The 18,436-nt window shown below is 42.9% G+C and overlaps 1 protein-coding gene across 2 annotated transcripts in view; it reads left to right on the forward strand.

Annotated features, from left to right (window-relative positions):
• sox6 (SRY-box transcription factor 6) overlaps nt 1–18,436 on the forward strand; it is a 134,504-nt gene that overhangs the window by 81,655 nt on the left and 34,413 nt on the right. For both annotated transcript variants that reach the window (XM_037094228.1, XM_037094229.1), the window contains exons 8-9: nt 450–518; nt 15,945–16,065. In XM_037094228.1, the coding sequence (XP_036950123.1) occupies nt 450–518; nt 15,945–16,065 (190 nt within the window). The remainder of the gene's footprint in view (nt 1–449; nt 519–15,944; nt 16,066–18,436) is intronic.

Raw genomic sequence — 18,436 nt, forward strand, 5'->3', positions numbered from 1 at the left:
TCGTACGCTGCCCGCACCCGTTACCTCCGTCATAACCACGCTCGTCTGTCCTATGAATCATTTATTCTCAGTTCGCCGCTAATTTTGGGCTGTGTGAAGTTGAGCAGAGTATTTTCATGTTCGTTTCAAACATTTATATTTGTCAGATTTTGCAGCGGGTTGGGTGAAGAACTATATTTTGCAAAAGTAAATTGTGTTTGAATCTTAAGCTTCCTTCCGTCCAGCATTTTCATTGTAACAACTATCTTTAAGCAAATCTTGATACACGACAACTGGCCGGAATAGCCTGTATCTCCACTGTGCGTGGAGCTGCAGCATGCACTTCCTTTATGTACTCGTTTGACAAACAGAGAACAAAAGCGTCACATGATTTTGGTTCCTCCTCTCATTTATTACAGTTTTCACCAGGATTCATTTAATTTCCCGTCTTTACTTCTGTTTCCAACCAGATTGCAAGACAACAGCAGCAGCTTCTGCAGCAGCAGCACAAAATCAACCTCCTCCAACAGCAGATCCAGGTCAGTGAATGTGTTTCTCTTGGCACCTCTCGCTTCCTCCACTGTGATTACATTTGGTCCTTCTCACTGTAATTGGTCGACATGAGCCACGCGTCTGGTTTTAACGGCAAGGATCAATAAAAAAATTAGACATTAAAGTGAATATCATTACTAACTTCTGTTAGCCTCCCCTTCTTGTCCTTTTTGCTGTTTTTTTTTATATATCTCTTTTCTTTTTATCTTTAATTTTTGTGTCACACTAACATTCATCACTCTCATCAAATGTTAATTGCCTGTTGGTAATCGGGAGGGCTTTAAAATATGGAGGAGAATAATTAGCACATCTTAATGAACAAAAAAAAGGGAGGGTGGTGGCGTTGGTGGTGGTGGGGGGGGTGGTGGTGTAACAACAGCTAATGAGTCCTGTTGATGGAGAAGAGCCTGGAGGTGGGGGACATGAAAGAGGCTGGTAAATGCCTCTGAAACGAGTCGGTCCCAGACGGGCTACGTGGCATGCTTTTACTCAGCACAAGAAAACTGAAACTTACATTGTCATTATGCTGTGAGGCCGGCATTGTGTATTTTTTTTAATTTTTGACTCCTCCTTTTGTGCATTTATCTATTTCCTTCAACCGTACACCTCACGCAGAACACTACAACGCTCATTAATGTGTCTGTGTGCCGTATGTGATACAGTACAGAGTGGTGTGGTGGAAGACCACCCAGGCAGCATGTAGCTGGACATGCTCAGGCAGTACAGGGTAATCCAGGGCTGGTCACTGGCAGCGGTCAAGGCTGCGAGGCCCGGCCGCCTGTGTGAAGCTAACGTTATCCTGCTGTGTGTGTTTGGTGTCAGGCACGTCCTTCTCCATTCACCTCCTCCTCCTCCCCGGCTTGTTCTTCACACAGACAACTCCCCGTCCTCTCCTTTATTTCATACCTCTTCAACTATTTACTCGCAACAAATTGTTCCTCCAGCCACGGGCACCGTGAGGGGGATCGTACCTCTGCATAACATGGCTTGCTGTTATCTGCCTTCAAAAAGCAGTTATCACAACAGCCAGGTTTACAGCTCCTTCGAGAGTACTTTGCAGGAAAAAAGGCCACATGTTGTTTTGGACCTTTTCACTTCAGCAGTGGACATCTATTGGAAAAATTATTCCATATCACACTCCACTAAAGAGAGGCAGAGAGCAAGACACTCTCTCTAGAAAACACTCCAGAATGAAGTACCTTATACACGACTGAGGGGCTAGTCATACTCATATCATCGAGGGCCCTTTACTTATGCTCATTGAGCATAAGGGCACAGCCCTAATGCATCTCACTTTTAGGGGCCCTTGCTTTCATCACAAAGTTAAAGGCAAATGATACCTGAAAATTCCCCTTGATGCATAGTTTTGAGAGAGGGTGGGAGGGTCGAGTGTGTATGGGAACGCACTTCTAAAGATCCATTTCAAACACTTGAGCAGAGATACAAGTAAAGTCCTTTCTTGTGGAGCCCAGTCAGCCAGCTTCTCCCTTGACCGCAGGTCTTCCCTGATGAGAAAGAAGCCACATCCACAATTAAACAAAAGAGACACATCTTCGGCTCACCATCTGTTCTGCTGCCATCAGCCTCTGCTGGCTGCAGTACCGCCCAAGAATAAGCAGGGATCGCTCTCAATACTTCAAGAAACTTTGAATCGTGGGCAACATTGTTTATTCAAAAGCAAGAAGATGTTCTCTCTCCCTAGCCAAGTTCCACCAGATACCCAGCGTGGTGATGGCCGCCCCTCCCGAGTATGACTGCAGATAAAAGAGAGTCAGGAGCAAGTTAGCGAAGCATTTTTTGCTGCTCTGTTTTCATTACTGCTGCCTTTTAAAATGCCCCGGCCATTTTAATATATAACAGCTTTGACTTAATTAGTTCTGTAAACAAGCTTCCAGTCTGTATGTCAGACTTTTAGCAAAGCAGTAAGCAGTGTTGGGGGATAGAGTTACTCTGCTATTAGCATGGAGGGCACTAAACTTTATTGGAGACCCTACCGGCCATCAAAGTCCTTCTGTTTTGCCTTCGGGGAGAAGAACAAGAGAAAAGTCTCACGCTAAGGTCTCGTATTGATGATGTAACTGATCACATTAGTGGACATTGTAAACTGTCCAAACAATAAAACCATGGGGACTGCAACTGGAGACTGCTGTTGGCACGCTATGTGTGTGCTTTCAAGGGGCTCCTGCACGCGGATTGAAGGGGATCGGCCACACCAGTGTGTAGTTATGGAGGTTTAGTTGGTGAGGCTTGGAGCGAGGCAACGTGCCGTTTAATCAACGTTCCCCTTTGAATAGCCACCTCTGTTTTTTATCCCTTCTCATCATTCCTACAAGAGAGGGAGAGAGATTTAGTCTTTGTCCTTCGGGATTACAATGTCACTTGTTTTAAGATAGCAGATGTTTTGATTGCAGTGTTAGGGGCTTATCAAAAGTTAAAGCTCAAGGCTTTGTGTGTTTTCCCCTCGGCTTGTTTGTATTCCGTCAGTCCATCCCCGTCGCTTGAAATCATCTTGGCACTAATTCAATCCCGGGATGAGATTAACTCTTGAGTTGATTTAGCTGAGAATTCGAAACGCCGCCAAGACACATGTGACAATTAAACATATATATTAGCAGAGAACTGCTTCTTCCGATAAGTTGCTCCACTCTCTGAGTTGGCGTGGAGACTGCACAAAAATAATGAATAGTGAGCACGCACTGTTTTGGTTTTTGGTCTCATTGGGTTTCTGCTCATCATCACTCAGACACACCGGGCGTTATTTTATTTTCCTCTTCACAGGGCTCTGTTTCATAATCACTACTAATGGATAAAGGGGTGGCAGCAGATGAGCAGTTAAACAGCATCACGTTGATCATCAGACTGAGGAACCTGGTTGGCATGTTCTCTCGTATGCATTTTGCAATATATTCAAGATTTCAAGGCAAGACGTGAGTTGGTAAGAAGCGAGCGGCATTAAAGCGGTAATGGCAGAACTGTAAATCAAAGTCTTTCTGTAGACAAACTAGAATAATAAAAAAAATGGATGAGGGAGCTCCATTAAAGAGTGACAGTACCGTCTACTGCCATGCCACAAGCATCCATCCCACCCTCATCTCTCATGTGGTAATGACCTGGGCAAGATCTGAAATCGTCCAACATCATAATTATTGTTGCCCCAGGAACCATCATTGTAACTGACTGATCATGTTTTTGTGAAGTCATGGCTTTGCGACTGGGAGGAGGTGAGCCTTTCTTGCTCATGTATAACACAGGGGGAAGGGTCTATTTGTACTAGTATAATTGGATTTTAGTTGTTTTATAAGATTATACAATCTCAATTTGATGACTTATTAGTGGGATGATCATTTTTGCCACATAATTTTCCTTTTTAGTGAAAAAACTATTAAAATCGCGTTGATTGTTTGGTTTTTGTAAAAAAAAAAACAAAAAAAAAACAAAAACAAAAACAAAAACAAAAAACCAACCCCAAGACAAATGGAAGGAAAACAAGGCAAGGCAACTTTTGGTAACATAAGCTGATGTAAAATCAAAGGCAGGCAACAATACTGACAAAAACAGGCTGGGGCAACCTGACAGAGAGAGCAGGAGACAGACTTGAATACACACAAGGGTGAGGGAAGACTAATAAGGAACAGGTGAAGCTAACAAAGACAGGCGACAAGACACGTGAGGATGAACCTTACAAAATGGCGACTTTTTGGCCGGTTGCGATGGCGGTCCGGGAGCAACATTAATTATGATGTCAGATAAACGCCGTGCATTCCTCAAGGACAGGTCTGTTTATGGTTTTCCGTGCGCAGGCCCGCAGACACTCATACACATGCACGGAGGTGATCGTGTACAGTGCACAGGCACACAGGGACCCACGCATTGATACACACATCAAGAGAATAAATATTGGTGGAAAGGTCAGGGTGAACTTTATCTTCACAAACAGGCTGGAGAAAGCAGACCTCCCCAGATGAAACAGAGGGACACTGTTTATCCAAAACATTTAATTTATTTTTTTAAAATACCACAATATGATGACATTGTCACTTGTCACTGGCTGAGGCATTGATGTATGAGCTGTGAGCACACTGAGACATCCAAGATGGGAGAGATCATACATTTCTATGGAGACTATTGTCTATCGTGTTTTTCTCTTTGTTAAACCTCAAACGATCTGTTCGTCGAGCAGGTCAGCTACTGTTTGACCCATCGTTCTCTCTCTATACACTGCCCACGTCACTGTGCAGTATGTACACATTATCTGCTCCTCCACCTTTAACCTTGCGTCTCACAAGCACATACCACGTGTGCATCCCTTCCTTTTACAAGAGAGAAACCAGAGATTAAAAGAGAAAAGGCCAGTATCCTGTATGGTTGTCCACACCTCAAAGTCTCCGAGCTTTCCTCACGTGTCTTTAATGGTGTAAGGAAACAGTGGGGGACATGCAGACGTTCGACGGTCAGATGCTAAAGGTCCCGAGATTAAAGATGAAATTCAATTACACCCACAATTAGTTGACACAAGGTGAACAATCTAGAAACAGATTGTACGGCAAATATTTTGCCGGACAGAGGACAACAGACACACAACCTTCATCCTCTTCTCTGTTGAAGCCAAGATCTCAATGAAGAGTTAATCACTGAAATACTTCTCTCTTTCAACGCCAGTCTGCATTGTGCACACCTACGGTAAACACCAATAGTTACAATTTAATAGAAGCTTCTTTTCTTTTAATAATTATTCTGCTTGAATACAAGCAAATCCAATACAATGCTGTTCAGGTGATATATTTTTGGCAGGGAGAAAAAAATCTTGACAGCGGTTAGTCAGTGGCATATGGATTTCCCATTTCTGTCTGTTACAAGGAAACTAGATAATTCACACGGGAAGCTCTGAAAGTGTCTTCTGCATTCAGTCACTTAACAGTGTTTGGGTTCTGTGTTACACAATTACACACATATTCAGTTTTTGTTTATAGCAGCAACAACAAAAAACATAATCTATTATAGACACTTTTAAAAGCCACTTTGCCAGAACTTAACAGTAATCCGCCCTTTATTTTTGTGGGTAAAACCAAGTCCAGTGGCCAAATAGCAGAGTGAAACCGATGGATGGTGTACTTTTTCTACAGATATCACACAGTGCAATCAGTAGTCACTTAAGAATTATAAGTTAAAGCAAAAGAAAAAAGTTGTCCGTTGCCTGTTTAGGTTCTCTGGGAACATCTGTATTGGCAAATCTGGATCTTTGAACAGATGTGGTCAAGCTGAATGTGAGACATCTGCCATGCCTCACATCTAGCATGACCAGCAACTATCATCAAGTCATTCCACGAATGTTCAATAAAAGCCAACCCCTGCTTTAGCCGCGCCAGTCAAGGACTTTCACATTTTGTAATGCTAGTGTGATTCAGCTGTACGTGTAGCATTTTTTGGGTCACTGTCCTGTCGCAACATAAGTCGTCGTGTTATTATTAACTGTTTCCTCCATCCTCAGAAGTCTCACACAGCTTGCTGCTTCTAACATTATGACTTTTTTGTTTGCATTATATTTTGCTTTTTACACCAGTCAGTGCTTTAAGCTTGTCTACTGTAGATCTCTACAAATAGTTATCCACCCAGATCTCCCACCATAACTAAAAGAAATATCTGTCAAATTGAAGTTAGGTCTGTATGATAAATAGAATTTTAGAATTTTTTTTTTTTTTTATCTTTTAATTATTCACTTCTTTATTCTTACAAAAGGGACGCAATCCAACACAGTCGTTTCATGCACTGATTCTGTTTGGCTCCCAATTTAGAGCAGCAAAGACTCCAACAAAACTACGACATTATGGTAAATATTTTAAATCAATCAGATGAGTTTAAATAAACACAGGGCTGTATGGTAATTGCACGAAGATAATAGCGCTAATTTGTGTATTCTCAGATGCTTTTGTTGTCTCCCGGCACAAATGATTTTCTCAGTGTGAGACTCTTATTAATGCGCCGGCAAAAAAAAGAGCACAAAAATAGACATTGTTAAAGAGAATGTGTAAGTCCCCCAATTAGCACAGCTAGATTGGAACTGTTAGCATGATAATAAGAGAATAATAGAGCAGGGAAATGATCGTGTGTGTGTGTGTGTGTGTGTGTGTGTGTGTGTGTGTGTGTGTGTGTGTGTGTGTGTGTGTGTGTGGAAGTGTCTGCTGCTGTGTGTGCACACGCGTGTCTGTGTAGATTCTGTGCCGCCAGCACTCTCCCTTGTGTTGGAGAGCTCTGTGTTAGCCTGCTAGTAGGATTATGCGGGGGCATTAACAGCCTAGTCAGACGGTCTTGGCTCTCGCCCAGGGAGGCTCGGTCCAGCATGTTCATCCTCCATTTAAGGAGACTGTTAGCTGATGAAGATGTGCACATGCAAGACTGAAGATAAAAGAAAGCGGTGACCCGACTCATTAGCCCCTGTGATTTAATGTATTGACACTTGGATACAAATAATTCCATTTAGCGGACTCTGTCGGTGGGGAGGGAGGGATCAATTTAATTAGTTATGAAATGTGACTTCTTGTCAGGAAGCAGAAGAAATGCTGACGTTAAACAAAGTCCTGTGCAGTTTAAACAATAAAGCCACCGCGGCCCCCGTTAAAACCTAATGGCGCACAGAAAGGTGTAATAGACACAACCTCAGCAGTGGCAGTGATGGTTAGCAAATGAAGCTAATTGGATGAACACTCGGTTTGCAATGCTATTTGGGTGTTAAAACAAATTCTTGCTCTAGGAATATAAACATTAGATTCTGTCTGAGCGGTCAGGGATCTGTGGGTTTTCCCCCATTAAGGGATGATTCTCCGTTTTTGCTGGATGAACTGCACCATCTATTTGCTTCGCACTTAAGTGCGAAGCTTTAAGTTATGCTACACAGGCCAGGCTGCAAAATCGTATTACTTTAAACTCAAAAGATGAGTAGACTGCAAGGGAATTTATGGATCTGGAAAATACAAAATGTGGACAGACCTTTGTCAAGTGTAATCACTGTTCGCCGGCTTTATTGACTCTCGTTAGACGCAGTCAGATGAAACATATGCTCGCTTTTACTGTGTCTTTGCCAATGAGGTAGGACTGTAGACAAACACAGATCCATTATTGATGTAAATTACACAATAAAGCCATGCTTTTGTGTAATTGGCCTTTGTATTCAGACACCTCAGCAGTTTAAGCAGCGATAATTAAGAGGCTCCATCTGAGAGGTGCCACATGAGCGGCTGTAATGTGTGAAATCACACCTGAGGGTCTACTTAAAATTAGTCACCTGAGGGGTTTGTAAAGCAGCCATGGGATGGGTTAATTTATGACACAAACGTACAGCCTTCTATCAGGAAAATCGACATGAGACAGATGATTACAGGGTGTGCGGGAATATAAATTTGCCTTTTGAATGATTCCAAGTGCTAAATATTTCTGACAACCAAACACCTATTTTTAGAAAAATTCTTTAAGTGAATTAAGCACTTTCGTACTCTGTCTGAATATCATCACAGAGCACCTGTTTAAAGCTCCACAAACCTTCCCCGGATGAAGGTGGAGCGCCTAAACTTAACGTCCATCGTGCCCCTGACCCCTCGAAAGAAAAATACCTGTCGAGGCAGGAACACATCCTCCAGTGTGATGTTGATTTAGTTTCCTCTCCCGCTTTACATGGACTGTGTTTTCTCTGCTAATGTTGTGCAAACTGTTTTGTCTTTGCATTGGCGTTGTGCGGCCATCGTCCGCAGCAGTGGGCAGCACTCACAGGGAGAAGGAGCTGCATTAATGGGCTCTACTGTGTACAGGCAGCCGGCAGGGAGAAAGGGGCGCGTGTTTTCTTAGGGCCGGGGTGGCAAAGCAAAGCATTCAGCCCCACGGTCAACGCAAAAAAGGAGCTTTTTGTTTTTCGGGGGGCAGAGGAGAGTCCAAGCATTCCCCAACAGAACACAATGAATGAGACATTTTGTCCTGCACAGTTTTTTCATAGAAACAGATTTTTTTTGTGTTTGTTTGTTGTTTTTTGTTATTTTTTTCAGACACTCAGCTCACCAAAACATGTTCTGTTTCTCACATTTTTAGATAATGTGTTGATATAATTCAGTCTTGATTTTGTTACATCTTTTGTTTGATCTCTTACAAATTGCTGTGGTTTTTTTCTCGCCCATCATCGGGCGATGATATTTGAGCACATTTGAAAGTCTCAGCACACTTGCCTCCCCTCTGCTGAACAACAGAGTGGGCTCTGTTGTTTCCTGCGGCCCCAGCAGCTGGGAGGTAATAGTGAAGACAGAGCTTCAGTCTATGAATGCAGGACTGGACAGAGTGGGGGAAACCCAGCCGCAGTGTGTGTGTGTGTGTGTGTGTGTGTGTGTGTGTGTGTGTGTGTGTGTGTGTGTGTGTGTGTGTGTGTGTGTGTGTGTGTGTGTGTGTGTGGACAATACCATCACAGAATTTAGGGGTGCGTCCCTGTTTCACCCTCAGCCAAAAATAAAGAGAGTTTCATTTTTACCCTCAGACGTACAGTAATTTAATTAGATTTAAATATAACACAGGAACATTTAAATGGTAGATTTTTTTTTCTTTTTTTTTTTACAGTTGTTTAAAAAAAAACAAACAGAGAACTGTCAGCAGTGTACAGACACCGCATTAATGTCTCTCGGCGTCTTCCAAAGTGTTGAAGATGTGATATTTCCAAACCTTTACAGCCACATTATTTCGTAAGCCTCGCATACTTCAGTCCCTCCATTTCCCGCTCCCCCCACCCTGTTCACATCACATGGATGTAGCTGGCTATCTAACTAACCCGTGTCCAATGTGCTTTAGAACCTTACTCACCCCCCTGCAATGAGGGTCAGAGGCATTTCACTTACTCCCATTTCCATACAGCGAGCATGTATACGCAGGATAATGATGCCGGCCCCAAACCCACTTGTGGGTTTGTTTATGTCTGTTCTCTTCTTTCCCGTCATTACACATGCTGTTTGAGGGAGTCCCCATGGATTTGGCCAGTTTACTGCAAACCTTAATTTTATGGCCAGACCTTGAAAAAAAAAAAAAAAAAATTAATTCTTACTTCCATGTATGCTCCCAACCCAGCCCCCCTCCCCCCCAAAAAGCTGCAGTGATATTCTTTGGAAACACAACACCAAATTTGCAGTAAAAGAGTAGTGTGTCTTTAAAGTGCACTGCATGGTTCTGTTGCTGTGCACACAAAATGTGTGACATACATCATGTCAGCATGTAGGAATGCACTTCTTTTCATTGGGATCTAATGTGCGTATTGAGAATAAAACAATTTAGCACAACATAGAGCTGATGCATTAAAACGCGCATAAACATACACCAGTGAAAATGCTTAAAAACATTCCTTAAGGCTTGACTTTGATAAGTCTTTTCCCTTTAACTCTATTTTTTAGACAGATACATTTAAGTTAAGGGAAAAGGACAATTCGCTTTATGTGCACAAGGGTATTAAACCTACAGAAATGTATTTTTGAATTTTGGATCACTGCCGATTTTAAATGTTCTAGCACATGCACCGATTTGTACATCAAATCAGAGCAGTGAATTGAAGCGACCGGCAGTCTGCAGTTTTGTCCAAAATTCAGAGGATGAGCGATGAGACGGAGGAGGGCCGCTGCGGAGGGATTTGGGGTGGGGTTTTGTTAGGCGGGTCAGAGGGTTGGACTACCCTGCTTTCATGCTCCCATCAACTTAATATAGACATATTGAAATGGCTGTTTTCCAAAGAGCCTTGTTTTACTGTGTAAGGAATTAGTGGAACAAGAAGTCATCTATTGGTTATTCCCTCTGGATGTCCTGACCTCACTCGGAGTCTGGATTTGCTTCGCTTTATCCTGACCAGTACTCAGTGTAGCACACATAGGCATGACTGATGTGCCTCGTTGCGCTCGAACCTGAGCAAACAGTGCCTGCTGTCAGACTTGGAGCTGTGCTCTGACAATTTAGAGAAAATATTATGGCACTTTTGCAGGCTCGCGCTTGTTCACTGTTGATCTGTGGCTCAAGATACGTTTGTAGCCTGCGCGAGCGGTACAGATGCAGGAAGGAAGTGAGGAGAAAGGTCAGAGACTTGACTGGGACAAGGGCCCTTTGTTGGTGACTTGAACCTCTCCAGTGTATTTGCCCTCCCTGTTCCAGTGCGCCCATTTTCAGAGCAGACAGCCAGAAATTATGTGTGCTTCAGTCTAGTGGGTGGTAACACGAAGACCTTCATTCAAAGGCAGAGAAGTCTGGAGCATCAAAGTCATGTTCAAATCTATTGATCTATTTGTCTGATTACCATTAGCTACAGACAAATCCAAACACCATTCGATCAATGTGTGTGTCTGCCGGGTGGTAACAGCCCAGCGTACAGTCCAGTGGTAGTATAACCAGCTGATAAGTCACCTGTGGTAAAGGAGTATTATGTGCTTTAAAAAAAAGGCTGATTGTTTCATGAGAGGAAAAAAAAAAATCCTGAAGCATCACAGAGGATTCAGCCGCCCAGAAGTGCTTCCACTGAGTGATTTTCCTCCTGGTTAGGCTCCAGCACACTGTACACCCAGCGGGCTGTGTACACAGTGGCGGGTGTTAAAACATATCCTGCTGTCTAGTGTCAGTTTTTACTGTGTGTGTGCTGCTGTTGGGATGTAGCCAGGCTTGCCAGCTTCCTGAAGATCACTTTCCCTTTAAACGGATCACAAAGGGTGATTTCTACTCGCAGGCGTTCGGTGTGCAGCACCGAGGAGAGCGGGGAGGGGCGGACGAAGTGTGAACTATCAGGTCTTACAGCAACAGCTGGAGTCTATCCTCCCTGAGTGGAATTACACAACCCCTCCTATAGAAAAATATGAAGGAGAAGGTTAGCGAGAGCTGCGGATCTGACAGCTACCGACGTGTGGAAGTAATTTTATTAAAATGAGACATAAGTGAAACGTGAGTCCTCCTCCAAATGATTACTGGTGATTGTGATCTTTTCCTAATGGGAAAGGCGCTTATTATAATCTAAATGATTGTACAGAATTAAGAAACATCATCACCGCGGGCTCCTTGGAAAAATCTCTGACTACTTGCAGTGGTATTGTTGCCAGTATTTTCATAAAATACCCTCCTTCACGGGGCTTTACTTTTCACAAGACAAATGAATGCAAATTACAGCCAAGATAAGCACGTGTGTGAGAGGTGTGTAAAAAGGTGTCAAGTAGCAATTAATCAGGATATTAGACCCAGGATCTCACAGGTCCTTGGAAGCTAATAACCATGAAACACTGCGAGAATGAGGTCGATGTTTGTCTTTTTTTTTTTTTTTGTGCCCCTTTAGTCTCCTAATCTTGTTAATACTGACCGATTCTGGCAGTAAAAACAAAAAGTTTCCCTCACATGCCGCGTTGTGGTCCACAGCGAGTACAAACTTGTGTGTGTGGATCTGTGCATGGAAGTGTGAGGGGGTTCAGAGGGAAAGCCAGCGGGGGGTTCCAGGCCTCCTGGGTGCTTTGGAGAGGCTATAACAGACAGTGAGGAACATGGGTGTTGACAGGGGCCCAAGTGAGCGCTGTAATGCGCTGTACATCTCCATTTGTGCTCAGTGTTTTAGAGCTGCCCGCTAGTGTGTTGGAGGAGGATGCTACAGAAACAAAACCACTCACAAATACTTTATAATTAAATGTAAATAACGAAGAAGAAATAATTTTGTTCGTATAAGTTTTTCTTAATCACACAACTTGTTAAAAAAAAGTGCATCTTTCATATAAAATGTGTTCAGGGCCATCTGTATTCAACCATAAGTAAGCTTTATAGGAATAATAAAAGATCAGTCTAGTATAATAAGTAATCAATCAAGGGTTAATGCAGTATTAAAACAGAATTTGGGAGTCTGTGTGTGTGTGGGTGTGCACACTGCATGTGTTTTAAGTGCTATGAGAAATAGAGTCAGCTCTTTCAAGTCGGCCCTGTCTTCTGCACCTCGTGAATTTACACATCAGAGATGAGGGTCCGTCTGAGCCGTCTCACTCGTCCTCTGCAGGCTGACCCCGCGACGGGGCTGCAGTTGTTAATCATTGTACAGTCAGTTGAGCTACTGTAAGGGCCCTCTTGTGTAACCTGGTTAAATTAGACTCGATTCAAAATGATCAATTAAAACACATCAGTGAGGTCTTTCTTGTGCAGGAGCTAAATAAGAGTTTAATTATGGTGTGAAGAAAGTTGTCAAATCATACAGCTACAATAGAAAACAGATGCGACCGAGCTCAATATTGCAAAAATAGAAAAAAATAAAAATGTAATTTTTCAGCAAAGGGTGAGGTAAACCCAATTAACTCTTCCATAATATGGCATCTATATGCTACCCTGCTCGCAAGTTGCTTCTATTTATCAACTACCAGCGTCTCCTTGAGAGGGAAACAGATTGCACGCTGGCCTGATACAGACTTCATCAGGTCATCTGAATTGATGATACATGTTGCAAAGGCGGCTGAGTTCCCCCAGAAACCTCTGTTGGAGTGCTTGCTGGCAGAGACGGGGGCCTCAGCCAAGTCTGTCTGACTGATCACTACAGATGCTCCTCTTCAAGTATTCCGAGTCAGATCCTTAGTGCCGGGTCTTGAGGGACAAACAATAGCACCTGTTCCTCATAAGATAGCCCATTCATGTATCTTTAATGAAGTCTGGGGGCAGATGGTGTGAAATGACATTATCCAGTACTTAGCAGTGCTAAGACAAAGGAAGAGCGGTGCCAGCGAAACAATGCTGCTGTATTTACGAGGAGAAGGGAGGACGCTGCCCAAGTGCCCCGCTCACATCTGCTCCGCTTCATTCTCCAACTCCTCAAGATCATCTTGGCAATAGAAATATCCTGGGCACTCAGCCCATACATAGATGAACTTGAGGGTAACTCTTATAGGGGGGGAGGGTGGGTTTTGTAGTTACAGAGGGAGAGGGGAAGCCGCACTTGTGCATTTCTTTCTGTCTCAGCTTTTAAAAAAATATGCTTTATTTTTTCTTATACTTTACTTTAACAACCCCCCCACCCCCCACCCCAGTACAACAACACTTGTGAAAATGTTACATGTTCAGCCTCCGTGCCAGCTATTAATTGACAGCTCAACTAACCTCCACTATTTGTTGCCACCTTGAAGCGCCTCAAAATTTGATTTGCCTTTCTCTGACATTAGTTGCCGTAAATTAAACTTTAATGCGTGGAGCTCATTACTGCAAATCACAGCCATTCAAACCCAATGCATTTATTTCCCCTTCAACAGACTCGGTGAATCTTGTATATTCTGCTCCATATTTTGAAATAATAATAGTAATAAAGTCTGATATCGCAGATGAAATCGTATCATTTACGTGTAGTGCTGGAGTAAAATATGTGTGACGCCTTTTGCTGTTGTCTCTCAGTGCATATACTGTGTATAATCTGTGCACATCGCTTGTACAATTTATATCTATTATTAAATGTGTTCACTTTTTTTTCATTGTGTAGCATTATAACAAGCAGTTGTTGGTCATTCAGATTTACTCAAATGCCTTGAAAAGGATGATCTTTCTTTAGTTTGTTTAGGCATAAAATAAATCAGTCAATGAAGATCTTTTTTTCTTTGTATAAATATTTCTTCCCCAAAACTCCTTTAGTGCTCCTTTTGGTTGCATGACTATAAAGCGAAAACAAAAAATGACTCTCTACAGCGAGAAGTGATGTTTTTTTTTTTTGTTTTTTTTTTAATCTATTTAGCTAAGATATTTGATGGTTCCTAACTTTACTTAGAAAAAAAAATGACGTAGCTTTTAATTTACTGCTGGTGCATGTTAGTTAAGTCACGAAAATGTACGAACACACTTGTAACACACTTGGAGGGATGTGGACTTTAGGGAGCCCTTTTCTGCCCTGCGACTACCGCACAGTCAGCAGCAGACTCCATCTGGTTTTACAGTCCAAATACACAGACAGAGAAAAGCTGTGTTCCCCAGTGTCCCCCCGCCTGTCACTGGCCCTACCTCATGTTGTGACATTAATTATTGTGTTTTTCCATATGTTCCATACATGCAAGGCCAAGATCCATCTTTCATCCATTCCGCCTGGAAACTTGGAACGCGGATCCCTATAAAGCAATGTTTTATTTAAGGTCATTTGTCGCAGTCTCTTCGGCCATTTATTTTTCTTCAGCTGCAGCACATTTCGCAGAATTACTTTTGGAAGAATTACATACTTTTCTATTCTTCTATAATGCACTTTCTGCACTTGCACTTCTGTAAAAGCTCAGTAGACATAAAAATGCTTCTATTTATTTAGTTTTCAGTCTAGCTCTGCACCTCTGGACAGATCAATAAAATAGTTTTAAGTGGGTTTAGCGTGCTAGCTGTGAGAGAAACTGGGTGCGACTGCTATAGTAACGGGTCTACAGGGGGAGCAGCACGGGCTGAAAAAGTGGAGATCATAGCAGACCTCAGCCAGAACATGGGGGAAAAGTCATTGCTCAGAGCAGGTTGATTTCATGCCCCAATGCAGCGGCAGTAATTGCACCCAGGCCCGTTTTATTGCGAGTTGATTTTAAGGAGGGATGAATGGAGAAACATTCTGTAAAGTGTTTATTTTGGGGGATGACCTTTATTAACCCATTTTCCAGGCAGGTTCCCCTGAGGTGGCCTGGCTCAGTGCTAGATTAACCCTCACGGGCCCGTGGTGGCCGGGCTGCTCCCCGTCATAGAGTTTCAGGAAGCAGAGGATGACAGTAAGATTGGACCTTTGCAACATGTCGGCAAACCCCCCCCGCACACCACTTTAGAGACCTAAACTGCTAACCCCACATGGGGGTTTGTGCCGATATTCCCGATAGGTGAGCTGGTGACAGACTGGATGGTGAAGGTGAATGTGTGAGTGGAACTGGCAGCCAGAGAGGAACATTTCCACTGGCTACTATTTCTCAAGTTTTGGAAAGTTAGTGGATTGCCTGTTGGCCTTCATCATCTAAATAAATGATTATATAGCGCTCGATCTTCTCTTGAGTAAGTGTGTGTGTGTGTTCTGGTCAGTTCTGTCCATGCACCTGTGTATCCAATTCAACAATCGTCTTTGAGAATATGCAACAGCAAAAGAGTTGATGAAAGCTTCTTTCAGCACGCAGCGGAGGCCTACTGAGCCTCCCTGTCCCGCATGTCACTTCCTCCGACTGGCTCTGGAACAATGTTCACATGTGGCGCCTTTGATGCACTGAGGTGAAATTGTGGTTTGGATTAAGAGCAGGCGTAGCTCGGCCAGGTATTGTGCGAGCACACGAGGGCTGCCATTGCCATGGAGCCCCCTGTCAGCACGCGTTAGCAGGAGCTGTGATCTAGCCTCCCCCTGAGTGGGCTCTGTGTTTCTGTGTACCATGACTATGCTTAGGCCTCTCTCTGATCTCCGCTCCCTATCTGTTCAGCAGGTCCAGGGTCACATGCCTCCGCTCATGATCCCCATTTTTCCACACGACCAACGCACTCTGGCAGCAGCAGCCGCCGCCCAGCAAGGCTTTCTCTTCCCTCCGGGAATGTCTTATAAGCCAGGTATGCTTGCATCTCCAGTCTTTATTTTGTCAAACCTCCTTCTGCTCTTCTTGCTTTGTTTTTTTCCCCTCATGCTTTTATTCATTAATGTGATTTTTTTTTGTTGTCTTAAATGCTTGATTCACACTGGCATGCTCTGCCCTGTCTGAACTTGGACTTGAGAACAAGGCCTGGGAATGTTCTAGTCCATGTGGAACAATAGATATGGGTAGAGAACCAGAGGAATGTAAACACATTTCAAACATGAAAGTATCTTTCAGGAGTGTGCGGGCTGTAATTGTGGTTCAAGTATCCACTGTTAGAGATCAAATAACACAAAGGAGATTAACCCTGCATGAAAAGTCTTCCTATTGTCACATGCATGCACAGTTCCCCTGTTGCAGTTTAACTCAGTCAGACAGCTCTTTTGATAGTGCAATTAAGTAATTTAAAGACAATTATAAGGTAGATCGTTTGTGGATTATGTAAGGGACAGGTTTTTCTGCACATAACTGTTTTGGTTGCCTGTAACAGCTTGCTCCTTTTCTCTCCCTTTGTCTTTTGAGTCGTGGCTTTCCTCAGCCTGCAAAATAAAACAAGTATTTTTGAAGATTGTTGCAACATGTTGATGCCCTGCCAAAGCCATAACTCTCACACTCTTGTATCCTTGTGAAATGAAAGATGTGCCACCACACACACTACTGTACCCGTATAAAAAAAAACATCCGTGGCCTAAATTGCTCCCTGCTTCTCTGTCTAAGCTTTTCACCTCGCGTGGCCTACGCGGTGCAAGAGCCGAGCAGTTTTTAGACGTGTTTATTACTTATTCAATCAAATTAAACTGGATTACTACATTTTTAAATAAAGGTTTTCCTACTCTCTCTCGCTCTCTCTCTTCCACACATGCAAATAGAAGTAGACAGTGTTGTGTTGATGAAAACCCAGCTGTCAGAGAGAAAAAGGATTTATGAGTCAGTCAGAAAAAGAAAAAAAGCCCACGTCTGTTGTTGAACAGCACCAAAACAAGAAAGAGGGCTGAAAACGGACGAAAAAAAGAAACACCGGGAAGTCAGCAGCTTCGCAGCAGAACATTAAAAGGTGTGGTAGTGCAGTTAATGAATTAACTATAAAACCACAGGATGAAAAAGAAAGTCAGCTATTTTGGAACTATGGAGCCATGACAGCTTAAACAAAGTGCCTGAGGGGGAGTCTTTTACCAGTGCGCTCTCTGCAATAGGTTTGACACGAAAAATGTTTTAGTTGAAATAACAGGAGCTATTATGGAATCATGGTCAGGGGTCGCCATGTGTATGGTTCCTGCATAATTCATGAGCTCATGAAGAAAAAGGCAAAAGGGGGTCTGGAAATGACTCTTGTAGTCAAGAGAGGTATTTCAAAAAACCTCTATTATTTCCCCCCCTGTCCAGCACAATATACACAATATACCCAGAGAGGACAATGTTATCAACACCACCTGCAGGGTGTACAGGATGCTGCCGTGTCCTTTCTCCATGAAGTGGGTGGCCAAGCATTCACTTCCAAGACTAAGGCACACTAATCTGATGTTATCATTATGAGACAGCTCCCAGGGACCACTGCTTATGACCCCCGGCCCTGTGGTGCTCGCATGGCAACAGAGTCATTCTGGCCCCATCGTGGTAAGTCATCACACCATCCACTGGCTGTGCTCAATGGCCTGGTGCGGCATGGTAGACAGGCACAGTCGTAGAAACACCAGCTCATCTTTTAAACAAATAGAAACAAGTTGGACTCCCCTCACTTCCCCTCAGTCTGATGTGCCTCTAATGGACCAGCAGAATGACCCCATAGTCTCTGGGTTGCTGTGCCAGTCTTCCTCATAGACATCCTGCTGACAGTTGACAGTTTACTTGTGCTATTTATTTACCTTTTTTAATCTTTTTTTTTCCTTACCTCATTTTAGTTGTCATATATAAACTGATTGGCTGATATAGTGTCATCATTCAAGTTGGACAAAATGGTTTTCACTTGAATAAATCAAAGAAAGTTTTGTGTTTGTATTTGTTAAAAAAAAGATGATGACTCAATGATCCTATGAGATCTAAAGAAATCCAAACTGATCTTTTAGCACACTTCAAAGGTTGATCGAAGCACTAGATTAAAAAAAAAAAAAAGCTTAGCAAAAAAGTTTTTATGCTCGCTTGAAGTGTTTTTTTGGTTATTGCTCTCAGTGGCCCAATAAACTGGGACAGATCAGCTGTTTCAGCTATGAGAGAAGATATGCCAAATGCTGATTCCGACTCTAAACAAGCATTCGTTGACATTTTCTTTTGTCGATTTGATCAAATTCAGCTGAAGTTTGTGATACATTTGCATGTAAACACGGCTAATATGTAATGCCTGTGTATTTACT

The sequence above is a fragment of the Acanthopagrus latus genome, chromosome 4, assembly GCF_904848185.1.
Source record: "Acanthopagrus latus isolate v.2019 chromosome 4, fAcaLat1.1, whole genome shotgun sequence".
Taxonomy (NCBI): Eukaryota; Metazoa; Chordata; class Actinopteri; order Spariformes; family Sparidae; genus Acanthopagrus; species Acanthopagrus latus.